The following is a 27,485-nucleotide window of genomic DNA, read 5'->3' as shown; positions in this document are numbered from 1 at the left end:
TTCCACAGTCGCACCACCCTCTGATTCAATAAGTTCTTCCTCATGTTCACCTTTCACCCTTGACCCATGGCCTCTACATCCAGTCTCACCCATCCTTAGTGGAGAAAGCCAGTTTGCATTCACCGTATCTATACCTGTGTCAGGATGATAGGACATTTCACTCATGTTTTCAGAGAAATTAGTTTGGCCAGTAAATTTTAACATATCTATTGTGATTCAGGGAGGGGCAGGGAGACCTAATTTGGAGTATTGTGTGCAGTTATGGTTACCTACCTACTGGAGTGTTATCAATAGGATTGAAAGAATGCAGAGAAAATTTACAAGGATGTTGCCAAAACTTGAGGACATGAGTAATAGGGAAAGGTAGAATAGGTTAGGACTTAATTCCCTGGAATGTTGGAGGATGATGAGTCATTTGATAGAGGTATGCAAAATTATAAGGGAGATAGATAGGGTAAATGCAAGCAGGCTTTATCCACTGAGGTTGAGTAAGACCACAACTAAAGGTTACAGTTTAAGGGTAAAAGGTGAAATGTCTCAGAAGAACATGAAGGTGAATTTCTTTACTCAGAGGGTAGTGAGAGTGTGGAACAAGCTGTCAGTGGAAGTGGTGGATGTGGGTTCGATTGCAACATTTAAGAGAAGTGATGGGGGTATAGAGGTCTACGGTTCAGATGTAGGCCAATGGGACTAGGCAGATTAATAGTTCAGTACAGGCTAGATGGGCTGAAGGGTCTGCTTCTGTACCGTAGTGTTCTATGACTATGACATTTTGGCCCATCAGATCCATGCTCAGTAATCACGTCTGTTCCATTACTTCTCTTATTATTTCCTTGATGGTTGGTTGCAGACAACCATCACTGCAGGACAATTCTTTATTCTTTTTAACTGTTGAATGCTGCTTCTTGTTACATGTGCACTGACTAAGACACTGCAGCAAATTCCAAACACATGGATAGGTACCATACCGTGAATAAAATTAGAACAGACTAAAGAACAGTGCAGCGCAGTACAGGCCCTTCAGCCCATGATGTTGTGCTGACCCTTTAATCTACTATAAAATCAATCTAACCCTCCCCTCCCACACAGCCCTCCATTTTCCGATCATCTATGTGCTGATCTAAGAATGTGTTATATGACCTTAACGTATCTACCTCTCCCACCACCCCTGGCAGGCTGTTCCATCTCCCCCCCACCCCCCACTGTTCTCTATGAGAACTAATTACCTCTGACAACATTCTCCAGAGTGAAGGCAGTTTTACTACTCGGGGTGAAAGAGAGGCAAGACTGCACAGGCGCATGATGCCAACCAGTAGAGTGGGAAAAATTTAAAAAGGCAAGAAGTCTTCAGCAGTTTTTGAATCGGAGCAAGAAGGCTGCGGGTGAACGGCTAAGGATTTCCGGAGCGAAGGCAGTTTTACTACTCGGGGTAAAAGAGAGGGAAGACTGCGCAGGCGCATGACATCAGCCAGTAGAACGGGAAAAGTTTAAAAAGACAGCCATGTCCAGCGGGCAGCCGAGTGTGAGGTGGCAGAGTGATAGGGCTTTGGCTCAATGGGCTTAGGCGGTAATGGGACGAGGCAAGGTAGGTTTACCTGTATTAATTGCGGAAAGGAGGAAGTATGTGTGTGAGGCTAGTTTTCTGTGCTCGGTGTCAGATGTGGGAGGTCCTGGAGTCTGCCAGCCTCCCGGATGGCCATATCTGCACCAGGTGTGTCGAGCTGCAGCTCCTAAGGGACCGAGTTAGGGAACTGGAGGTGCAGCTCGATGACCTTCGTCTGGTCAGGGAGAGCAAGGAGGTGATAGAAAGGAGTTACAGGCAGGTGGTCACACCAGGGCCAGGGGAGACAGACAAGTGGGTCACAGTCAGGAGGGGGAAGGGGAAGAGTCAGGTACTAGAGAGTACCCCTGTGGCTGTACCCCTTGACAATAAGTACTCCTGTTTGAGTACTGTGGGGGGGGGGGGAACAGCCTACCTGGGGAAGCGACAGTGTCCATGCTTCTGGCACAGAGTCCGGCCCTGTGGCTCAGAAGGGTAGGGACAGGAAGAGGAAGACAGTAGTAATAGGGGACTCTATAGTTAGGGGGTCAGACAGGCGATTTGTGGATGCAGGAAATAAACTCGGATGGTAGTTTGCCTCCCAGATGTCAGGGTCCGGGATGTTTCAGATCGCGTCCAAGATATCCTGGAGTGGGAGGGAGAACAGCCAGAGCTCATGGTACGTATTGGTACCAATGACATAGGTAGGAAAAGGGAAGAAGTCCTGAAAAAAGACAACCAGGAGTTAGGAAGGAAGTTGAAAAGCAGGACCTCAAAGGTAGTAATCTCGGGATTACTGCCTGTGCCATGTGACAGTGAGTATAGGAATAGAATGAGGTGGAGGATAAATGCGTGGCTGAGGGATTGGAGCAGGGGGCAGGAATTCTGATTTCTGGATCATTGGAAACTCTTCAGGTGTGACCTGTACAAAAAGGACGGGTTGCACTTGAATCCCAGAGGGACCAATATCCTGGCAGGGAGGTTTGCTAAGGCTACTGGGGAAAGTTTAAACTAGAGATGTTGGGGAGTGGGAACTGAACTGAAGAGACTGGGAAGAGGCCTTTGGCTCACAAATGGAGAAAACTTGTAGACAGTGCAAGAGGGAGGATAGGCAGGTGATAGAGAAGGGACGCGCTCAGACGGAAGGTTTGAGATGTGTCTATTTTAATGCAAGGAGTATTGTGAACAAAGCGGATGAGCTTAGAGCGTGGATCAGAACTTGGAGCCATGATGTGGTGGCCATTACAGAGACTTGGATGGCTCAGGGACAGGAATGGTTACTTCATGCCGGGTTTTTGATGTTTCAGAAAGGAAGGGAAGGAGGCAAAAGAGGTGGGGGCATGGCACTGTTTATCAGAGATAGTGTCACGGCTGCAGAAAAGGTGGACTTGGTGGAGGGATTGTCTACGGAGTCTCTCTGGGTGGAGGTTAGGACGGGAGGGGGTCAATAACTTTACTGGGTGTTTTTTATAGGCCGCCCAATAGTAACAGGGATATCGAGGAGCAGATAGGGAAACAGATCCTGGAAAGGTGTAATAATAACAGAGCTGTCATGACGGGAGATTTTAATTTCCCAAATATCGATTGGTGTCTCCCTACAGCAAGGGGTTTCGATGGGGTGGAGTTTGTTTGGTGTGTTCAGGAAGGTTTCTTGACACAATATGTAGACAAGCATACAAGAGGAGAGGCTGTACTTGATTTGGTATTGGGAAATGAACCTGGTCAGGTGTCAGATCTCTCAGTGGGAGAGCGTTTTGGAGATAGTCATCATAATTCTATCTCCTTTGCAATAGCATTGGAGAGAGATAGGAACAGACAAGTTAGAAAAGCGTTTAACTGGAGTAAGGGGAATTATGAGGCTATCAGGCAGGAAATTGGAAGCTTAAATTGGGAACAGATGTTCTTAGGGAAAAGTACGGAAGAAATGTGGCAAATGATCGGGGGTATTTGTGTGCAGTTCTGCTGCATAGATACATTCCAATGAGACAGGAAAGTTATGGTAGGGTACAGGAACCATGGTGTACAAAGGCTGTAGTAAATCTAGTCAAGAAGAAAAGAAAAGTTTACAAAAGGTTCAGAAAGCTAGGTAATGTTAGAGATCTAGAAGATTATAAGACTAACAGGAAGGAGTACAGTAGATGTAGTGTATATGGATTTCAGCAAGGCATTTGATAAGGTATTGAGAAAGTAAGGAGGCATGGGATCTAAGGGGACATTGCTTTGTGGATCCAGAACTGGCTTGCCCACAGAAGGCAAAGAGTGGTTGTAGATGGGTCATTTTCTGCATTGAGGTTGGTGATCAGTAGTGTGCCTCAGGGATCTGTTCTGGGACCCTTATTCTTCATAATTTTTATAAATGACCTGGATGAGGAAGTGGAGGGATGGGTTAGTAAGTTTACTAATGACACAAAGGTTGGAGGTTTTCCAGATAGTGTGGAGGGCTGTCAGAAGTTACAGCGGGACATTGATAGGATGCAAAACTGGGCTGAGAAGTGGCAGATGGAGTTCAACCCAGATAAGTGTGAGGTGGTTTAGTTTGGTAGATCAAATACGATGGCAGAATATAGTATGAATGGTAAGACTCTTGGCAGTGTGGAGGATCAGAGGGATCTTGTGATCCATAGGACGCTCAAAGCAGCTGTGCAGGTTGACTCTGTGGTTAAGAAGGTATACGGTGTATTGGCTTTCATCAATCATGGAACTGAATTTAGGAGCCGAGAGGTAATGTTGCAGCTATATAGGACCTTGGTCAGACCTCACTTGGAATACTGTGCTCAGTTCTGGTCGCCTCACTACAGGAAGAATGTGGAAGCCATAGAAAGGGTGCAGAGGAGAATTACAAGAATGTTGCCTGGATTGGGGAGCATGCCTTATGAAAACAGGTTGAGTGAACTCGGCCTTTTCTCCTTGGAGCGATGGAAGATGAGAGGTGACCTGATAGAGGTGTATAAGACGATGAGAGGCATTGATCATGAGGATAGTCAGAGGCTTTTTCCCAGGGCTGAAATGGTTGCCACTAGAGGACACAGGTTTAAGGTGCTGGGGAGGAGATGTCAGGGGTAAGTTTTTTATTCAGAGGGTAGTGAGTGTATGTAATGGGCTACCGGCAATGGTGGTGGAGGCGGATACGATAGGTTCTTTTAAGAGACTTTTGGATAGGTACATGGAGCTTAGAAAAATAGAGGGCTATGGGTAACCCTAGTAATTTCTAAGGTAAGAACATGTTCAGCACAACTTTGCGGGCCAAAGGGCCTGTATTGTGCTGTAGGTTTTCTCTGTTTCTAACCTCCCTATACTTCCTTCCAAACACCTTAAAATTATGCCCCCCCTGCATTAACCATCGCCACCCTGAGAAAATGTCTCTGGATAGGTATTCAATCTGTTCCTCTTTTCACCTTGTTCAGCTCCAACAAATCATCTCTCATCCTCCTTTGCCCCAAAGGGAAAAGCTCTGGGTCACTCAACCTGTCCTTAAATCCTACATAAGCTATCCTCAGCCTAACCCTGTGCACCACACGGATGTGTGCTTCGCCCCCCTGCTTTACACCTATGTCTGTGTGGCTAAGTACATCTCTAACACCATATACAAGTTTGCTGATGACACCACTGTTGTGGGCCATATCAAGGGTGGTGTTGAATCAGCATACAGGAGGGAGATTGGCTAATAACAACAAACTCTCACTCAGTGTCAATGAGACCAAGGAAACAATGTAGACTTCAGGGGAGGGAAACCAGCGGTCTATGAGCCAGTACTCATCGGAGGAGCAGAGATAAAGCAGGTCAGTACTTCAAACTCCTGTGTGTCACTATCTCAGAAGACCTGTCCTGGACCCTTCATATAAATGCGGTTACAAACAAAGCACAACAGAGGCTCTACTTCCTCAGGGGTCAGCAGAGATTCAACATAACATCAAAAACCTCGACAAACTTCTATAGATGTGTGGCGGAAAGTGTGCTGACTGGCTGCATAATGGCCTGGTATCAGATCACCAATGCCTTTGAGGGTAAACTCCTACAAAAGTAGTATGTTGGGCCCATACATCACGGGTAAAGCCTTCCCACCCACTGAGCCGACCTACATGAAACATTAGTATAGAAAAGCAGCATCCATCATCAGTGACCCTCACCACCCAGGTCATGCTCCTTTCTCGCTACTGCCGTCAGCAAGAAGGTACAAGAGCCTCAGGACTCACACCACCAGGTTCAAGAACAGTTACCTCCCTTCAGCCATCTGGCTTTTCAACAAAAGAGGATAACTACCTGGTAGAGGCAGAGACATCAGGCATTTCTTTAGCCAGAGGGCAGTGAATCTGTGGAATTCATTGCCACAGACAGCTGTGGAGGTCAAGTTATTGGGTATATTTAAAGCAGAGGTTGATAAGTTCACGATTAATCAGGGCATCAAAGGTTACTGGGAGAAGGCAGGAGAATGGGGATGAGAGGGATAAATCAGGCATGATGGAATGGCAGAGCCGATTCGATGGACAGAATGGCTTAATTCTGCTCCTATGTCTTGTGGCATTTCAGAAAGTCTTCAATAGGCACAAGGCTGAAAGACGGATTGAGCAAGGTTTGAGGTTTGTGAGTTCTGTTCATTTTTCTTTTTTGTGGAGGGGGGGTTGATGTCTATTCTTTCAAAGACTTCATGCTTTTTCTGTATTTCATGGCTATCCGGTGAAGACGAATCTCAGAGTTGTATTCTGCGTGCATACTTTGAACCTTTGAAAGGAAAATGGAGGACTATGTGTGAGGGAAAGGCCAGATTGACCTTGAAGTAAGTTAAAAGTTCACAAGAACATTGTGAGCCGGAGGGCCTGTACTTCGCTGTAATATTCTATGTCCTATGTTTTAAAGTGGAAGGAAACTTTCTATTGAGATGGGAACATGCAAATTTAGCTGACACACGGTAAAATGAAGTAAAACCTTTACCATGAAGATCCTCTAAATGTGGTACTCACCAGCTTCCTGCAACGCAAGTGCAGGTTTCTTAACCTCATCCTGTGAACGTCCGTCGGTCACCGCAACAATCACCTTGGGCACACCCTTCCTCATGCCATTCGAGCGAATCAAGACGTTGTCGTTCATATATTTGAGAGCTCGGCCTGGAATATAAAAGGTAAATCTAGTGAGTCTGTACCTTGCTAAACCAAACAGCAAGTTTCCTCAGCGCTTCGTCTCATTGTGCGGGTCACAGATGAGATGTGATGGGAAAGCCTACAGAGAGTAGTGGATATAGCGCGGCCCATCACAGGAAAAGACCTTCCCACCATAGAGCACCTCCACAAGAAGTGCTACCACAGGAAAGCAGCATCCATCATCGAGGACCCTACCATCCAGGCCATGCTCACTTATTGCCATTACCAGCAGGCAGGAGGTTTAGAAGCCTTAGGTCCCACACCACCAAGTTCAGGAACAATTATTACTCTTCAACCATCGGGTTCCTGAACTTCCTGGATAACTTCACTCACCACAACACTGAAGTGACTCCACAAACTATGGATTCACTTTCAACAACATGTTCTCAGTGTTATTTATTCATCTACCTGCTTTATTTATTTATTTATGTGCTTGTTTGTTTGTTTATTATTTATCCAATATTTTGTAGCTGCACTGTTTGTCCTCTTTTGCACATTGACTGTTGTCTGTCTTTGTGCGTGGTTTTTCAATTAATTTTATTGTACTTCTTTGATCTGCTGTGAATGCCCACAAGAAAATGAATCTCAGGGTTGCGTACAGTGACACATACATACTCCGAAAATAAACTTACTGTGAAATTCGAACCCAAAGTTGACATCAAAGCACACTGCTGAGGTCAGAGGTTAAAGGAGAGATTGAGTATGGATTAGAGAGTGTTGATTGTTTTCTGGCCTGTATATTAGTACAGAAGGTCTATGACCCTCTGAGGCCTTTTGAAATCCTGTGCATTGGAGCCTCCATACCAATCTGTTGTACAGAATACTCTCCACATAAAAGGTCTGTCTATATATTATTTATTAAGGTCTGTTGCCCAGATTGAAGAGCATACTTTATGAGGATAGGTGGAGCAAGCTTGTGTTTTCCCTTCGAAGCTGAGGAGGACAAGAGGTGACTTGATAGAGGTGTACGAAGATGCCAAGAGGCATAGATAGAGTGGACAGCCAGTGTGTTTTTCCAAAGGTGGAAACAGCTAATACGAGACAGCATATTTTTAATGTAATTGGAGGAAGGCAGACAGATAGGTTCTTTACAAAGAGAGTGGCAGGTGTGTAGCGTGTCCTGCCAGGGGTGGAGGTAGAGGCAGGTACATTAGGGGCATTTAAAAGACTCTTAGATAGACTCACAGGTGATAGAAAAATAGAGGGCTGTGTAAGAGGGAAGGGTCAGATTGGTCTCGGAGGAGGGTAAAATGTCAGCACTAAATTTATTTTATTTTATTTTATTTTATTTGGGGATACAGCTCAAAATAGGCCCTTCCAGCCCTTCATGCCACATATCCCCCAGAAACCCCCAACAACCCTGATGGAACCCAAAGCTCTTCACGGGACAATATATGATGACCAGTTAAACTACTAGATATGCCTTTGGACTGTGGGAGAAAACCCACACATTCTACAGAGAGGGCATACAGAGACTCCTGACAGAAGACGCTGGGATGGAACTCTGTCACCCCAAGCTCTAACAGCATTGCGCTGACTGCTACATTATCATAATTTAAATGATATCAGTAATTTCATCCAGAAAAATAGACATTTGCAGCTGCCAGCATTTGATAAATTTCAACATACAAACGTTTGTAGATAAGATCTCACTTTGGAAACATTAGAGGAAGTGACTAAGAGATTCTGTCTTTGCAAATGCCTCCATGGATACCAAGTATGCTCTGTTTTGAATAGTGTCTTTCAAAAGAGGATTACCCTCAAGATATGAATGAAAAGACTGTTTTCATTGTTGGCAAAATCAGGTTAAAACAACAGGTTCATTATTTTAAAAATTATGGTACCAGAGGACATTTTGTATACAGTATGTGTACTCTGATAAAGCCATGTGGCAGTCTAAGGCGCTACATTAAGGCTCCAGTCTCCATGGACCCCACCACTGTCTTCATGTGTATACCCCACCACTGTCTTCGTGTGCATACCCCACCACCGTCTTCATGTATCTACCCCACCACTGTCTCTGTGTATCTACCCCACCACTGTCTTCGTGTGCATACCCCACCACTGTCTTCATGTATCTACCCCACCACTGTCTTCGTGTGTATACCCCACCACTGTCTTCGTGTATCTACCCCACCACTGTCTTCGTGTGTATACCCCACCACTGTCTTCATGTATCTACCCCACCACTGTCTTCGTGTGTATACCCCACCACTGTCTTCATGTATCTACCCCACCACTGTCTTCATGTATCTACCCCACCACTGTCTTCGTGTGTATACCCCACCACTGGCTCTGTGTATCTACCCCATCACTGTCTTCCTGTGTATACCCCACCACTGCCTTCGTGTGTATACCCCACCACTGCCTTCGTGTGTATACCCCACCACTGCCTTCGTGTGTATACCCCACCACTGCCTTCGTGTGTATACCCCATCACTGTCTTCGTGTGTATGCCCCACCACTGTCTTCATGTATCTACCCCACCACTGTCTTCGTGTGTATACCCCACCACTGCCTTCGTGTGTATACCCCACCACTGTCTTCGTGTGTATACCCCACCACTGTCTTCGTGTGTATATCTGCCATTCCCCTTTGTACAGCGGCACAGTAGAATAGTGGTTTGCATCACATTTCACTGCGCCAGTGATGGGGGTTCAAGTCCCACCGTTACCTGTAAGGTGTTTGTATGTTCACCCTGTGACTGTGCGGCTTCCCTCCCACATTCCATAGACGTACAGATTAGGCTTAATCAATTGTAGGCTTGCTATGTTGGCGCTGGAAGCATGGCGACACCTGGGGGCTGCCGCCATCACACCTCGGACTGGGTTGTTTGTTGATACAAACACCACATTTCACTGTATGTTTCAATGTCCTAATGTACTTAAAGGACTGAGAAAGAAGTGGGGAGATGAGGCTTTGATCTTTCCCACGCACCTGTCTTCATCTATCACCTTCCAGCTAGCCTCTTTCACCTCTCCCCACACTTTATTTTGGCATCTTCCCCGTTCCTTTCCTGCACTAAAGAAGTGTCTCTGCCTGAAACGTCGACTGTTTATTCACTTCCATAGATGCTGCCTGATCTGCTGTTCCTCCAGCATTTTATGTGTATTACTTTAGATTTCCAGCCTCTGCAGAATCTCTTGTGTTTATAATCTTGATTTCATACTTTTTAAAAAATATATACATTTTCCCTTTAACAGTAGCATTGGAGAAACAGTCTGTTTAATGAGACCCATGTTCCCAGGCCAGAAATTCTCCACTTGCAGGATGTGGAAAGTAAACTCAAAGCCCATGGGGAGTTGGTGTTTCTAGTCTGCCACACAAATATTCAGACATAATACTTTGGTGACTCACTCTACAAAGGGCGGGATATGTGAGCCCTAATACTAATGACCTCCATTCAGATTACATGAGAGCTCTGTGACTGGTTGCAAACACACATGAAGACTTGTATCCCTGTGTCTCCTTAAGATAGGAAAGTTGATGTAATTTGTCAGTGGAGCACTGGAAATAATGGATAATTGTCCCTTGACACCCCCTGCTCAGTGTTGACATTTCCGCTTGATATTATGCTGGACAAAGACGTGCATCGTGAATGTTTTCAAGAATGGTTACAATCAAAGGAGGTGGAACACACATTACAGAACAGATACCTTGAATTTCGAAAGGCCGAGATACAGCAGATGTGGAAATGATGGGAGAAACTTGGACCAGAGGGCACTGCTTCAGATTAGATCAATTTAGAACAGAGATGAAAAGGAATTTCTTTAGCAGCTGGTAATGAATCTGTGGAATTCATTGCTACAGATTGCTGTGGAGGCCAAGTTATTGATTATGTTTTAAGTAGAGGTTGATAGGTTCTTGATTAGTAAAGGTGTCAAAGTTTATGGGGAGAAGACTGGGGAACTGGGGCGGTTGAGCAGACTTAATGACCCAAATGGCCTCATTCTGCTCCAATACCTTGTAGTCTTATACAAAACTGGGAAGGGGTCTTTGACTGGGCTGGCTGCTTTACTGAAGCAGTGAGAAGTGTAGACAGAGTCCATGAAGGAGAGGCTGGCTTCTGCAAGGTAAAAACAGGAAATTCAGCAGATGTTCGAAATCCAGAGTAACACACACACACAATGTGCTGGAGGAACTCAACAGGTCAGGTAGCATCTATGGAGGGGAATAAACAGTCAACATTTCAGACAGAGACTCTTCAATGGGACCAGGCATTTCTGCAACATGCCTTCTTCAGACTTGATAGATGCTGCGGCACTTGCTGAGTTCCTCCAGCTGTGTGTGTGTGTGTGTGTGTTGCTCAAGATTTCAGATATCTACAGAATCTCCTGTGTTTACAAAGCAGGGAGCTCTGAACCTGTTGCCATCCTTGCCCCACTCCAATCATAACCCAGGTTTAAAAACAATGTAAACCTCAATACACATGCATAATGCAGAAAGCTCTTGAGAAAAATAAAGAGCAGTGTTAATCTGTACCTGTCCTTGTGTTTCCTCCTTTGTACTGGATCATCTGCAGAGCAGCAAGAACTGTTCCTTTGTCATGGTAAGTGTTCAATTTAAACTCCGCTTTCGCATCATCACTGAACTGAACAAGTGAAATCTGTACAGAGAGAGAAACCATATTTTAAATTGCCAGGAATGCACAATAAAGGCCAGTATCATCATGAAGGCTCCTGCCCACCCTGCTCATGGACTGTTTGTCCAACTCCCATCAGGGAGAAAATGGTGTAGCATCCACACCAGGACCACCAGTCTCAAAAACAGTTACTTTCCCTAAATAGTAAGGCTGATCAACACCTCCACCCACTAATCCACCACTACTTTATTATTCCCTGTCAGTCACCTTATGTACAGCCTGGAGTCACTTTATGGATATACAATCGATCCATGAATATAAACTATCTTACCTTTTATATTTTTGTGTGTTTTTAATTATTATTGTGTTCTTTATCTTTTGTAATTTTTTTGTGCTGCATCAGATCTACAGCAACAATTATTTTGTTCTCCTTCACACTCGGGAAAATACATTAAACAATCCTGAGTCTTGACCAATGTATTTTACACAAATATTTTAAAACATCTTTCAGAACATCTCATATTTAATGATGTGCACTGCTGTTGCATGATTATAATGTGGTGACCACTTCATACAAGCTAGCTTATAAAACACTAGTGACTTACCACCTACATTAGAAACTACAAGACACCCAGAACGTATACAGACAGAGCACATAGAATAGTACTGTGCAGCACTGGCCCTTTGGCCCTCAAAATTGTGCCAGGCATTTTAGAATATAGAAACATAGAAACATAGAAACATAGAAAATAGGTGCAGGAGTAGGCCATTCGGCCCTTCGAGCCTGCACCGCCATTTATTATGATCATGGCTGATCATCCAACTCAGAACCCAGCCTTCCCTCCATACCCCGTGACCCCTGTAGCCACAAGGGCCATATCTAACTTCCTTTTAAACATAGCTAATGAACTGGCCTCAACAGTTTGCTGTGGCAGAGAATTCCACAGATTCACCACTCTCTGTGTGAAGAAGTTTTTCCTAACCTCGGTCCTAAAAGGCTTCCCCTCTATCCTCAAACTGTGACCCCTCGTTCTAGACCTCCCCAACATCGGGAACAATCTTCCCGCATCTAGCCTGTCCAATCCCTTTAGGATCTTATACGTTTCAATCAGATCCCCCCTCAATCTTCTAAATTCCAACGAGTACAAGCCCAGTTCATCCAGTCTTTCTTCATATGAAAGACCTGCCATCCCAGGAATCAATCTGGTGAACCTTCTTTGTACTCCCTCTATGGCAAGGATGTCTTTCCTCAGATTAGGGGACCAAAACTGCACACAATACTCCAGGTGTGGTCTCACCAAGGCCTTGTACAACTGCAGTAGTACCTCCCTGCTCCTGTACTCGAATCCTCTCGCTATAAATGCCAGCATACCGTTCGCCTTTTTCACCGCCTGCTGTACCTGCATGCCCACTTTCAATGACTGGTGTATAATGACACCCAGGTCTCGTTGCACCTCCCCTTTTCCTAATCGGCCACCATTCAGATAATAATCTGTTTTCCTATTTTTGCCACCAAAGTGGATAACTTCACATTTATCCACATTAAATTGCAAATAAAACAGTACAGCACAAGAACAAACCTTTGGCCCACAATATTGTGTCAGACCTCGTAAATTAGTAATCAAGTTATTATTGCAACTTACTTTCTCTCAGCTCAAGCTGGTAAAACCTGAGGCACGGGCACAGCCAAGCACACTAAATTACTAGGCACTTTCGGACTATTCTAGTTTCTGCAGTTTTGCATCGATATTGCTATGTAGGCCTAATTGTTTAATGTTGTTATGTAGTGACTTTGGGATTGTAATGGTTGTCAATATTACTATCAGGAGAATGTGTACTCTTTCAATTTCCTCTTTTAATTCAGCATATTTCTGGTGTTTTCACTTATTAATTTCTGTAAGATGTGTGTTTCGAATTATTATCATTATTGCCACCCAGCAATCCCGCAATTTAAACCTGGCCTAATCATGAGATAATTTACAATAACCAATTAACCTACCTACAAGTACACCCAGAGGAAACCCATGTGGTCACGGGGAGAACATACAAACTCCTCACAGGCAGTGGCTGGAATTGAACCCCGGTCGCTGGTACTGTAAACCATTGTGCTAACCACTACACTACTGTGCTGCCCATTTTCCTCACATTCTTGTGCCTATCTAAATGCCTGTCAAAATCTCTAATAAAGGGGTTCCCAACCTGGTTCATAGACCCCTTGGCTTAATGGTATTGGTCTAAGGCATAAAAGAACAGTTGGGAACTCCTGCTTTAATATTTCTGCCTCTACCCTCTCCCCAGGCAGCACATTTCAGGCACCTACCTGTGTAGAAAACTTGCCCCTCACATCTCGTTTGCAATTAATCCCCTCACCTTAAAGGTACTTTTAACCTACTCTGAGATCAATCTTATTCTTCACTCCCACATAGCCTTATATAATCATCTCTTAAAAGTCCCTAATATATTTGTGTCTGTCTCAATTACCACCATGGCAGTGCATTCTAATCACCCACCACCCCCATCGTCTTCATTATCATCAGGTGCCTTTTCATGATCTCATACATTATTTCTCTTTTTGTGCTTGCTCTGTTCATGACATCCTCGTTAGATATTCGTTTCGTCCAAGATCTTCTTTGCATCCTCCTCAAAAACCACATCTCTGCTGCTACAATTTGTTTCCTCATGTTACTAGATATTGTCCAACATTCTAGGCCATATAACATAACTGAATAAATCATCCACCACTCTCTGTATAAAAAACCTACCTCTGACATACCCCTATGCTTTCCTTCAATCACCTGAAAATCATGTTTTCTCATATTAGCTATTTCCACTCTGCTGAGGGCTGTCCCCTCTACTTCTGCCTCTTATCATCTTGTACATCTCTATCAAGTCACCTAACATCCTCCTTCAGTCCAGAGAGGCAAAGGCCTATCTTGTTCACCCTATAGTCATAAGATATGCTCTCTAACCCAGGAAGCAAACTTTAATAAATAATATGCATGCAGGCCTCTTACGTGAAGAGTATTCTGACTGTTTGCATCACAGCCTAGAATGGAGACTCCAATACACAGGATTGCACGAGGCTGCAGAGGGTCTGGACTCAGTCATCTCCATTAAGGGCACTTCAAGGACATCTTCAAGGGCTGATGTCTCAGGAAGACACCATCCATCATGAAGTATCCTCGCTGTCCGGGACATACCCTCTTCTCATTACTACAAATAGCATGGAACTACAGGAGCTTGGAGAGACACACTCAACAATTCAGGAACAGCTTCTTCCCCTCACCAGCAGATTTCTGAATGGTCCATGGCCACTCCTCCCAATAGATAACATCTCTAATGGGGAAATATTTCAATGTCTCATTCCTGTCCAGCATTAAGTCTTGAATCTATTCTTGACTTTTTTTTTAATGTTCACTCCTCTCTTATGTATGCTATATGTGCCTTGTGCTGTGTGTGACTGCTGGCATTACGTTTTGCCCCTTGGCCCCAGAGTAACACTGTTTCATTTGGCTGTAATCATGGGTATGGTTGAATGACAAACTTGAACTTGAACATGAAGTTACCATCTCTTACACAATGGTGGTAGTACTTGACTGAATGAGAAACAAAGTCAATTTTGTTTTTCAAGACAGTGATGGAGTGAAGTCTCACACGCACCTGCATTCCATTTGGGCTGATCTCATCGAGAGCCCCAATAGTGTCGAAACAGAATTGCAAGACCTTGTGGAAGTTTTCGTCCCCAATACTCCAAGAGCCGTCAACCAAGAACACCAGGTCGGCCTTTGCACCCAGGCAGACTGATGGTTAAACAAAAAAAGCACAACAAAAAATCAACATTAGCTCTTCCCCCCATCGTCCTCTGTACAAATATTTTAAAGGTTCATTGGAAAATTTCTATTGAAAGATACGTGCTTCAAAAAACAGATGGTGAAGATGCTCATTGGAAATAGAACCTGTAGCTTGGCAAACGGCCAAGGGAGTACACAACATCAGTAAAACCGAAGAGCAGATTATTGACTACAGGTTGAAGAAACCACGGTCCATGAGCCAATCCTCATATGGGGATCAGAGGTGAAGAAGGTCAATAACTTTAAATCCAAGGCATTATTATATCAGAATGGCTGCTTTGGGACCAGCATGCAAGAAGGCACAACAGCGCATCTAGTTTCTTAGAAGTTTGTGCAGATTTGGCATGTCAGCTAAAACTTTGACAAATTTCTATCAATGCACAGCGGAGATGATCCGAACAGGTTACTTCATGGCCTGGTAAGGAAACACCAATGTCCAGGAATGGAAATGTCTACAGAAGTTGGTGGATACAGCCCAGTCCATCATAGGGAATGCCCTCCCCACTTTGGAGCACATTTACAAGAAGAGCTGTCACAAGAAAATAGCATCCACCATCAAGGATTCCCACCATCCAGGGCATGCTCTCTTCTTGCTACTACCACCAGGAAGGAGGTACAGGAACCTTAGGTCCCACACCACCATGTTCAGGAACCACTATTACCCTACAAACATCAGTATCCTGAATCAGTGTGGATAATTTCACTCACCTCAATGCTCAACTAACTCCACAACACATGGACTCATTTTCAAGGACTCTACAACACATGTTCTCAGTATTATTTATTTACTTTTTAAAAATTATTTGCATGATTTGTCTTCTTTTGCACATTGGCTGTTTGCCAGTCTTTATTATATATAGATTTTCATAAACTCTATCACATTTCTTTATTTTCCTGTAAAAGCCTGCACAAAAATGAATCCCTAAGCACCAAACTCAATGGTAGGTCCTGTTGTAAATGGTCTGGAACGTGTCTTGTAATATAATATCCAGAATAAAGTCTAACCAGAGTTAACAAGCTTTTTGTCTTGGAAGCTTGAACCTATTTTTCTTTGTTCAGATATTTTTGACCTGTTGTATTTTTGTCTGGACAAAATACAGAATTCAATATCTCTCCTCCATGATCAGCCACTGAAATACAATCTTTTGCTTTTGCATGTGTACATGGGCTGCCGGTACAGACAAAGTTGAAAAAAAAACTCACCTTCCTGAGCAGGTGGGATAGTCGGTGGTGGGGGAGGAGAAGGTGGTTCTGTTGGAGGAGTTGTTGGACGGATCACTGCAAAGGAATCAGATAGGCGTTTGTGAATTATATTAAACTTAAACAGGTCATAAAATGAACAGTTTTACATGGCAGTTTCTGGGTCGAGTCACAAAGTCCAGAGAGACACCAAGTACAAACGATGAAGTACCATGTAATGGCCACTCGGAGTTGGAGGAGATGCTCTTTCCTTCTACCGGTCGTCAACAGTGGTTTCAGTAGCAGAAGATCATTATGGAAAACATGGCATTCTTTCTCCGTAAGATCATACAGAAAATACCAGTCATTTCAAGAAAGTATATTCACAGTCATACCTACATCTGCCCTTCTGTAAGGGAAACCAGAAACCCTAAGGATAGGGTTAACATATAGAGGACAAGTTATTGGGTATTTTTAAAGTGGAGGTTGCTAGGTTCTTGGTGAGACAGAGCATCAAAAGTTATGAGGGATTGACACGGATAATAAATCAGATATGATGGAATGGCGGAACAAAAACAATGGGCTGAATGGCCTAATTCTGTTCTGATGTGTTATGGGCTTATAGTGTCCTCCAATAGGAATATTTTCTTTTTTTCAGTACATTGGTGGGTTGGTAGAAGACCCAACTACACCCCTTATTCTTGGACCAGTGGGACAGATTTACATCGGTACAGGAACGTTTCCACCCCTCCAGCCCCCTGTTACCTCCCCTCCTCCACTCACTCTATCTTGCCCATCACGCATATACCCTTCCCACTGGGTCCCCATTCCCCACTGTTCCTATTTGCCCACCCCACCTCCCTCACTCGTTTCCATGCTGCACCTCCTCTCCCATCAGATTTCTCCATCTGCAGCCTCTTGTCACCATCATTCTCACTTCCTGACCTCCTTCATTATTTATACTCCTCCCTCCTTCACCTTTCCTCACCAAGTTCATCTTTTTGCTTGCCAGCTCTTGCTCCATCCCTTCATCCCACCTCATTATAGACTGGCCACCTTCCCTCTACCATAAAACTATAAGACATAAGAGCAGAATTAAGCCATTTGGCTCATTGAATCTGCTTTGCCATTCCATCATGGCTGATTTATTATCTCTCCAAACCCCATTTTCCTGCCTTCCCATAGCCTTTGATGCCCTGATAGATCAAGAACCTATACCTTCTGCCATAAATATACCCAACGATTTGGCCTTCACAGCCATCTGTGGTAATGAATTTTACAGATTCACTGACTAAAGAATTCCTCATCTCTGTTCAAAAGGAATGTCCCTCTATTCTGAGGTTGTGCCCTGTGGTCCTAGAATCATCCACTATAGGAAAGAATCTCTCCACATCCACTCTATCTAGTCCTTTCTATATTCAATAGGTTTCAGTGAGATCCCATTCATTCTTCTAAAATCCAGCGAGTACAGGCCCAGAGCTAACAAGAGCTCCTCATACATACATTAACACTTTTATTCCTGGAATAATTCTTTAACCATTGCCAGCATAGCCCTTTTTTAGATAAGGAGCTCAAAACCCCTCTCTGTTCCAGATGACGTGAAGGGTCTCAACTCGAAACGTTGACCGTCCATTCCTCTCCACACTTGTTGCCCGATATGTAGAGTTCTTCCAACTGCTTGTTGCCTAGTTCAAACTTCATCACCTGCTCACTCCTCTGACTCTAAAGATGTAAAGCTGGATCTTCTCAATTCAATAGCGACTGATCTGTCCCTTCACTCTGGAGACACAGGAGACTGCAGATGCTGGATCTTGCAGTGAAACATCAGACTGCTGGAGAAACTCAGCAGGTTTAGCAATGGGCGAAATATCCTACATCTATTTACTAGTTTCATTCCTAAATCATGATACTTCCATAATCCATTAGGAAGGCACAGTTCAACCACTCTTGGTGGTGAGGAAGGAGAATGCGTTGTTAGCATTCATTTCAAAAGAACTGCAATGTAAAAGCAAGGATATATTGTTGAGGCTTTATAAAGCACTGGAGAGACCTTACTTGAAGTATTGTGAGCAGTTTTTGGCTCCTTATTTAGCTAATAAGGGATGTGCTGACATTGGAGAGGGTTCAGAAGAGATTTGTGAGAATGATTCTGTGAATGAAAGGGTTATCATTTGAGCATTGATGGAAGGCTCTGGGCCTGTACTCGCTGTAATTTAGAAGATTGAGGGGGGATCTCATTGAAACCTATTGAATATTGAAAGGCCTAGATAGAGTGGATGTGAAGAGGATGTTTCCTATTGTAGGTGAGCCTAGGACCAGAGGGCACAGCCTCAGAATAGAGGGATGTCCATTTAGAACAGAAATGAGGCGGAATTTTTTTAGCCAGTGGGTGGTGAACATGGAGAATCCATTGTCTCTGATGACTATAGAGCCCAAGTTACTGGGTGCATTTAAGGTGGAGGTTGATAGGTTCTTGATCAGTCAGGGCATGAAAGGTCATGGGGAGAAGGCAGGACAATGGGGTTGAGAGGGAAATGGATCAGCCATGATGAAATGGTAAAGCAGACTCAGTAGGCCAAAGGGCCGAATTCTGCTCCTGTGTCTCGTGGATTTTGGTGTCTCCATTGCACATCAATGACTCCGCTGTGAAGAACACAAGTCACTTTGGTGTACTAATAATGGAAATTGTCACCTGGGCCCACAACACCTCCTCATTAGTCATGAAAGCCCTGCACTGTCTATCCTTTCTGAGGAGACTGAGACTTGCAAGGCTCCCTGCCCCCATTCTAACAACTTGCTACAGGAGCACCATTGAGAGTGCCTTGTCTGGCTACATCATTGTGTGGTATGGAAGCAGCAAGGCATCAAGCCACAGGACCCTACTGAGGACAGTAAAAGTCACCGAGAGGATCACCAGTGTCTCTTCCCCACCCCCACCTATTTGTGATATTTACTGGGACCATTGTAGATGAAGGGTCTAAAGCATGGTTAAGGATCCCGACCACCCATCCCACAATCTCTCTGACCCACTGCTGTCAGGCAGGAGATACAGGAGGATCAGGTCTGCAACTCCACACTGGGAAACAGCTTCTTCCTTCAGGCTGTGAGACTAATGAGTACCCTGCCACCACCGAGGTCTCATCACTGGGACTCGGATCTGTTTACCTGTGCTGCACATTTCACATGCATTTTGAATTATATTAACTTATTTGATGCCCTCTTTTCATTACTACCATCAGGGAGGAGGTACAGGAGCCTGAAGGCACTCTCTGAATGAGTCAGGAACAGCTGAATCTGATTTCTGAATGGACATTGAATCCATGAACACTATTCTTTTTTTCGCACTACTTATTTAATTTAACTATATATATGTATATATTTACTGTAATCCATGTTTTTCTCTACATTATTATTATTAATTGCCTTGTACAGCTGCTGCTAAGTTAACAGATTTCATGACATATGCCGGTGATATTAAACTTGATTCTGATTTTATGTGCTGTGTCGTATTTATTCTAAGTGCACATGATCTGCAGGAATGTTGTTTCATTTGGTTGTAAATATGTACAGTCGGATGACAATAAGCTTGAACTTGAATACAAACAAAATCCAGTTTTGAAATATTCAGCTGACCCCAGCCTGAATAACTGATTTGACCCGTGAGTTTGACTTCATTACCTTCTGCTCATCTCATACAAAGTTGGCTGCTGTCCAGCTCCCTGTAGCTACACATTTACATACAGTCACAGTGTCATAGAACACTTCAGTGCAAAAACAGGCCCTTCAACCCATTTAGTCAGTGCTGAACTCTTAATCTGCTGAGTACCATTGACAGCCCCCGGACTATAGCCCTCTATACCCCTTCCATCCATGTATTTACCCAAACTACTCTTAAATGTTGAACTCAAACCCATATCCACCACTTCCACTGGCAGTTCATTTACAACTGTACCACCTTCTGAGTAAAGAAGTTTCCCTTCATGTTCCCTGACAACATTTCACCTTTCACCCTTAACCCATGCTATCTAGTTATAGTCTCACCCAACATCTGGATGCTTACATCCAACTCATTGACCCCGACTGACACATCCAGACAAAGACAACAACACGCACAAAACGCTGGAGGGACTCAGCAGGTCGGGCAGCATCCGTGGAAATGAACAGTCAACGTTTCGGGCTGAGACCCTTCGTCAGGACATACGAAGGGTCTCGGCTCGAAACGTTGGCTGTTCATTTCCACAGATGCTGCCCGACCTGCTGAGTTCCTCCAGCGTTTTGTGCGTGTTGCTTTGACCCCAGCCTCTGCAGAATATTTTGTGTTCAGATAAAGACAGCACTAGGCAAGGTCGAGCATGAGAATGCAATAGCAAATCTGGTAGCCCGAACACTTGACAGTCCAGTTCTTCTACCTCAGAGAAAAGTCTCACTCCCACCACTTAATGTGCCAGACCATTTGGCTGTCTTTGAATCAGCAATGCAAAGGTGCAAAGTGTCATGGCTGGTAGATCAATGCTGGAAGTCCTACACTGATGACTCCATAAAATGTCTCCATATCTTTGATATAGTACAGTTCTTAAACTATTTGCTGATAGACATAGAACACCAAGGGAACCACAACTGCGCCATGGTTTGGAGGCTTGCATACCTCAATGACCTGGAGAGCTGTGTTAGCCGAAGTCAGGGCTTTATCCTCTGGCTCTTGGTCACGTCACTCGTGCCAAACAGGTCAAAGGTAGAGGCCAGACCCAGAGTGATCCAACGGTTCTCCAGGTTCAGGGGTTCAGCTCAGGGCTAACAACCCTGACTGGAAAAACAAAACTGTTATGGAAACTGCAATGAAGAATCCTTCTACATCTCAGTGTGACAGTATTCCTGAGACTCCACTATTGTGCGCAGTTTTGGTCTCCAAATTTGAGGAAGGACATTCTAGCTGTTGAGGGAGTGCAGTGTAGGTTCACGAGGTTAATTCCCGGGATGGCGGGACTGTCATATTTTGAAAGATTGGAGCAATTGGGCTTGTATACACTGAAATTTAGAAGGCTGAGAGGGGATCTGATTGAAACATATAAGATTATTAAGGGATTGGACACGCTAGAGGCAGGAAACATGTTCCCGATGTTGGGGGAGTCCAGAACCAGAGGCCACAATTTGAGAATAAGGGATAGGCCATTTAGAACGGAGTTGAGGAAAAACTTTTTCACCCAGAGACTTGTGGATCTGTGGAATGCTCTGCTTCAGAAGGCAGTGGAGGCCAATTATCTGGATGCTTTCAAGAAAGAATTAAATAGAGCTCTTAAAGATAGTGGAGTCAAGGGATATGGGGAGAAGGCAGGAACGGGGTACTGATTGTGAATGATCAGCCATGATCACAGTGAATGGCGGAGCTGGCTCAAAGGGCCGAATGGCCTACTCCTGCACCTATTGTCTATTGTCTTGCATGACTCACAGTAGTGAAAACCAAGCCACTGACACAATAAAGGAAGTCCTGGGCTCCACCAGAGATGATAGACCTTTATTGTTGCCCTAAATGCCAGTGACGTAATGGACAGTAGGTAGGTTGTGCCAAACCTGCTCCAAGATCAATCTAACCCTTCCCTCCTACATAACCCTCTATTTCTCTTTCACCAATGCACCTATCGAAGAGAATCTTAAATGCTCGTAATATATCTGCCTCTACCACCACCGATGTCAGGGCATTTCATATACCAACCATTCTCTGTGTGGAAGATCTACCTCTAACATCCCTTCTATACTTTCCTCCAATCACCTTGTATTAGCTGTTACCACCCTGGCTGTCATCTCGATCTATGCCTCTTATCATCTTATCAACCCTTGACAAGTCGCTTCTTATTCTCCTTTGCTCAAATCATGCGACGTTCAGATTGGGATGCCACAGTAATGCCTGTTGCAAATGTGCAATGGTCCAGACCGTGTATCAGGAGCAGTTTATTGCTCAGGGGCTAGTTGACAGGACTAAGCATCAAGCCTGTTTTCATTTCAACATGGAGGGGCCACTACTGTCTGGTATGGAGGGGCCACTGCACAGGATTGAAAAAAGCTGCAGAAAGCTTTGAACACTGCCAGCTGTGTCATGGGCACTAGCCTCCCAGCGTCAAGGACTTATTCAAAAGACAATGCCTTAAGATGTGGCATCTTTCATTACAGAACCCCATCACCCAGGACATGCCCTCTTCTTATTGCTACCATCAAGGAGGAAGTACAGGAGCCTGAAGACACACATGCAAAGTTTTAGAAACAGCTTCTTCCTCACTGCCTTCAGATTTCTGAATGGACAATGAACACATCTACACTACCCCACTATTTTTGTTACTTTTCCTTGCTCTCTTTTTGCACTAGTTATTGTAATATATACATCTTACTGAAATTTATAGGGCTTTTTTATTTTTATGTATTGCATTGTAATACTACCGCAAAGTAACAAAATCATGACATATGCCAGTGATATTTAACCTGATTCTGATTCCGATTACCCACTCTGATAGAGAAATGCTTCCTACCACCACCGTTGCTTTGTCCCGTTCTGAATTTGTCTGGTCTCTTTATTTTGGGACAGCCCTTCGAGAGCTCAGTCGTGGAGAACTCCCATCCTTTTTTTTTTAAACAAAATTATAAAATGTATTCACACAGAAAACACACAAAATACAAGCATCACGGATTTACAAATTTCAAATTAAAATATAGTTGGTATTACCTATAAAACACTTAAATCCCTTGGGGGTAGGGTACCACCGTTCCTGGAAATCCTCCACTGTATCAAAGTGACCACATGCTCCCTCGCTAAGGACACCCGGGCATGAATGAGAAAACCCCACCCTTGCACACACCATGCTGGCTGCTACAATAACTGATCTAGGAAGCCATGGTAGTGCAAGGCTACGCAACAAATGCAAGTTGTCCGGTACCACACGTCAAAATATTAATAAGTACTCAAGCAAAAGGGCTGCAGTCTCAGCCAGCTCCACCACCACGTAGCCCTCCCTACCATCGAGGACTTTTCGAAAGGAAATGCCTCAAGAAGGTGGCATCCTTCAGTAAAGACCCTCACCATCCAACACGTTGTCTTTTCTCATTACCACCATCACAGCGGAGGTGCAGGAGCCTGAAGACACACATTCAGTGCTTTAGAAACAACTTCTCCCCTCTGCTATCAGGTTTTTGAATGGACCATGAATACTATCTCACCATCTTACCATTCCTCTTTCCGTCTATTTATTTATTTTAATTTTTATTTCAAGTTGTAGTAAGTTTTTATATACTTCTGCCCCAATACGGTTTCTGCAGATGCTGGAAATCCAGAGTAACACACAGAAAATACTTGAGGAACTCAGCAGGTCAGGCAGCATCCATGGAGGCATCATAAAGGGTCTCTGTTTATTTATCTATAAACAAAGACATTTTTATGAGGTCTTGTTGAGTTATAAGAACTTCATGACATATGTCAGTGATGATGAATCTGATTCTTATTCTGAATGGAGTCCTTTGTACAGATCATAACTTTACTGACAGTGGTCCATTGTTTTCATACTGTCAATCAGTAATCACTTTCCCTTTGCAGCAAGTATCCAAGTTCAAGTTTATCGTTATCTGACTGTTAATATATACAATCAATGTGCTTCCAAACCACAGTGCAACTTTAATGCATAAATCACACAAAGTAATCAAACAAAATAATACCACAAATAAGTTAATAAAATTTGATTCAAATTTCATGTGAAGTGCACAGCACAATTAAACAGTAATCAGTTCGCTGTCCTAGTGATACCCCTTACTGAATCTTTACTGACACTAATCCAATTCCCACCTTTAACCTGATAGCTTATTGGCTCATCCGTTCGCTGACGTCTGCTGAACTATGCATCCGTGTACTCACATGTACGCTCTTGCACATTGACTCCAGGACCCTCCAGGTTTGGAAGCTGAGTGTATACGACGGCATCGTAGAGAGTGTACGGGGAGAGACCAGTGAAGCAGTAACTAGAATCAGCACCATTGATCGTAATGTCCTGATGTCCACCAGCGTAAACTGCAGAAACAAAATGGAGCAAAGAATGATCACTCACTGTATCAGGAGTGCAAAAGCACTCAAGACAGCAAGAATTGATAAGGATGCTGCCAGGACTCGTGGACCTAAGTTGTAGGGAAGGATTGAACAGGTTTGGACTTCATTCCCCGAAGCACAGGAAAATTAGAGGAGATTAGACAGAGGTATACAAAATTAATAAGGGATATAGAGCGGGCAAGTGTATGTAGGTTTTTTCCATTGAGGTTAGGTGAGACTAGAACTAATGGTCATATGTCAAGGGTGAAAGGTGAAATACTTAAGGGGAACCTGAGTTGGAACTTGTTCAACTAGATTGTGGTGCAAGTGTGGAACAAGATACCTGTGAAAGTGATGGAAAGTTAGGGAGAGTCAACATGGCTTTGTGCGTGGTAGGTCATGTTTGACCAATTTGTTGGAGTTTTTCACGAGGTTACCAGGAAAGTGGATGAAGGGAAGGCAGTGGATATTGTCTACATGGTTTTCAGTAAGGCCTTTGACAAGGTTCCGCATGGGAGGTTAGTTAGGAAAATTCAGTCGCTAGGTATACATGGAGAGGTGGTAAATTGGATTAGACATTGGCTCAATGGAAGAAGCCAAAGAGTGGTGGTAGAGAATTGCTTCTCCAAGTGGAGGCCTGTGACTAGTGGTGTGCCACAGGGATCAGTGCTGGGTCCATTGTTATTTGTCATCTATATCAATGATCTGGATGATAATATGGTAAATTGGATCAGCAAATTTGCTGATGATACAAAGATTGGAGGTGTAGTAGACGGTGAGGAAGGTTTTCAGAGCCTGCAGAGGGACTTGAACCAGCTGGAAAAATGGGTTGAAAAATGGCAGATGGAGCTTAATACAGACAAGTGTGAGGTATTGCACGTTGCAAGGACAAACCAAGGTAGAACATACAGGGTTAATGGTAAGGCACTGAGGAGTGCAGTAGGACAGAGGGATCTGGGAATACAGATACAAAATTCCCTAAAGGTGGCGTCACAGGTAGATAGGGTCGTAAAGGGAGCTTTTGGTACATTGGCCTTTATTAATCAAAGTATTGAGTATAAGAGCTGGAATGTTATGATGAGGTTGTATAAGGCATTGGTGAGGCCAAATCTGGAGTATTGTGTTCAGTTTTGGTCACCAAATTACAGGAAGGATATAAATAAGGTTGAAAGAGTGCAGAGAAGGTTTACAAGGATGTTGCCAGGACTTGAGAAACTCAGTTACAGAGAAAGGTTGAATAGGTTAGAACTTTATTCCCTGGAGCGTAGAAGGATGAGGGGAGATTTGATAGAGGTATATAAAATTATGATGGGTATAGGTAGAGTGAATGCAAGCAGGCTTTTTCCACTGAGGCAAGGGGAGAAAAAAACCAGAGGACATGGGTTAACTGTGAGGGGGGAAAAGTTTAAATGGAGGGGGGGCTTCTTCACACAGAGTGTGGTGGGAGTATGGAATGAGCTGCCAGACAAGGTGGTAAATGCGGGTTCTTTTTTAACATTTAAGAATAAATTGGACAGATACATGGATGGGAGGTGTATGGAGGGATATGGTCCGTGTGCAGGTCAGTAGGACTAGGCAGAAAATGGTTCGGCACAGCCAAGAAGGGCCAAAAGGCCTGTTTCTGTGCTGTAGTTTTTCTATGGTTTCTATATGGGTTTGGATAAGTACATGGATGGGAGGGGTGCAGAGGACTATATTCCAGGTGTGGGCTGATGAGACTAGGCAAACTGAGAGTTCAACATGGACTAGATTATCCAAAGGGCCTATTTCTGTGCTCTGGTACTCCGTGACTCTACACGTTATGGTAAAATATATCTGCTTCTTAACAAATCCATAATCAATGACAAGGAGAGGACTGGTCCAGTTTTCTTTCATGTGACAAGACTGCAGGCTCATAATTGTATGTAGTATCCTATATCAAATCCACAGGGTTGTATATATTAGTTACAAAATTGGGTCTTTATTACTTTGCAGTCAGTCCTTAGTCAATGGTGAGGTGCCGGAGGACTGGAGGATGGCTAATATTCCCTTTATCGTGTAAGGCTCTGAAAGTATGCTGGGAAATTATAGGCCGCTGAGCCTGAAGTTAGTACCGGGTAAATTATTGGAAAGCGTTCTAAGGGACAGGACGTATAGGTATTTGGTTTGACAGGGATTGACTTGGGAAAGTCAACATGGCTTTATGTATGGGAGGCTGTGTTTAACCAAGCTTATAGTTATTTTTCGTGGAGTTTACCAGGAAAGCAGATAAAGGAAAGGCAGTGGATATTGTCTATATGGACTTTAACATGGCCTTTGATGGTCCCAAATGGAAGGCTGATCAAGAATGTTCAGTTGCTTGGCATTCAGGACTAGTTAGTAAATTGGATTAGACCAGGGGTTCCCAACCTGGGGTGCTCAGACTCCTCGATTAAAGGTGGGATTCCAGGGCAGAAAAAAGGTTGGGAACCCTTGCAATAGACATTTGCTTCACGGGAGAAGCCGGAGAGTGGCCTCTCTGACTGGAGACCTGTGACGAATAGTGTACTGCGGGAATCAGCGCTGGGTCCTTTGTTGTTTGTCATTTATATCAACAAACTGAATCAGCAAATCTGCAGCTTTTTTTTGAATCACATTTAAGTCAGGGTATGAAGATATATATATATAAAATAAATACTCTAAGATCATTAGGTATATTTGGCACACTTTGAGAAAGCTGGGTTATGAATCCAGGGCTCCAGATAACTGTTCTACAACATACTCCATGAATCATCTCTGTATATACAGGTATTTGTTACTAAACATTCTGTGTAATTGTATGTGTACTTGGAGAGATGTCTGCTTCATCTGCATGTAAATCCTTGTAAATTTTCTCTGTACTCTTAAACTTTATATGGATCCTTCTTGCAGGCAGGTGACCAAAACTGCACACAGTACTCCAAATTAGGCTTCACCAATGTCTTGCACAAATTCAACATAACATCCGAAGTCTATTTACACCTCGGACTTCAACTACTGCACAGAGTCTTCTCATCTTCAGAATTTTTCTGATTACTCTGCCATAGTTGGATGCACTAGCAAGGGAGATGAGGCTGAGTACAGGGCTACGGTAGGAAACTCTGTTCCATGGTGTGAGCAGAATTATCTGCAGCTTAATGTG

General features: G+C 43.8%; 1 protein-coding gene across 3 annotated transcripts in view; it reads right to left on the bottom strand.

Annotated features, from left to right (window-relative positions):
* The window catches only part of col12a1a (collagen, type XII, alpha 1a), a 394,452-nt gene that overhangs the window by 129,994 nt on the left and 236,973 nt on the right, over positions 1–27,485 (bottom strand). For all 3 annotated transcript variants that reach the window (XM_063055440.1, XM_063055439.1, XM_063055441.1), the window contains 5 exons: positions 24,179–24,331; positions 16,312–16,386; positions 14,918–15,057; positions 11,158–11,281; positions 6,499–6,642 (listed from right to left, as the gene is read on the bottom strand). In XM_063055440.1, coding sequence (XP_062911510.1) covers positions 6,499–6,642; positions 11,158–11,281; positions 14,918–15,057; positions 16,312–16,386; positions 24,179–24,331 — 636 coding nt within the window. The remainder of the gene's footprint in view (positions 1–6,498; positions 6,643–11,157; positions 11,282–14,917; positions 15,058–16,311; positions 16,387–24,178; positions 24,332–27,485) is intronic.

Source organism: Mobula hypostoma, chromosome 8 (genome assembly GCF_963921235.1).
Source record: "Mobula hypostoma chromosome 8, sMobHyp1.1, whole genome shotgun sequence".
Classification (NCBI taxonomy): Eukaryota; Metazoa; Chordata; class Chondrichthyes; order Myliobatiformes; family Myliobatidae; genus Mobula; species Mobula hypostoma.
The sequence above is the reverse complement of the archived record's forward strand: the minus strand, read 5'-3'. Positions and strand labels throughout refer to the sequence as shown.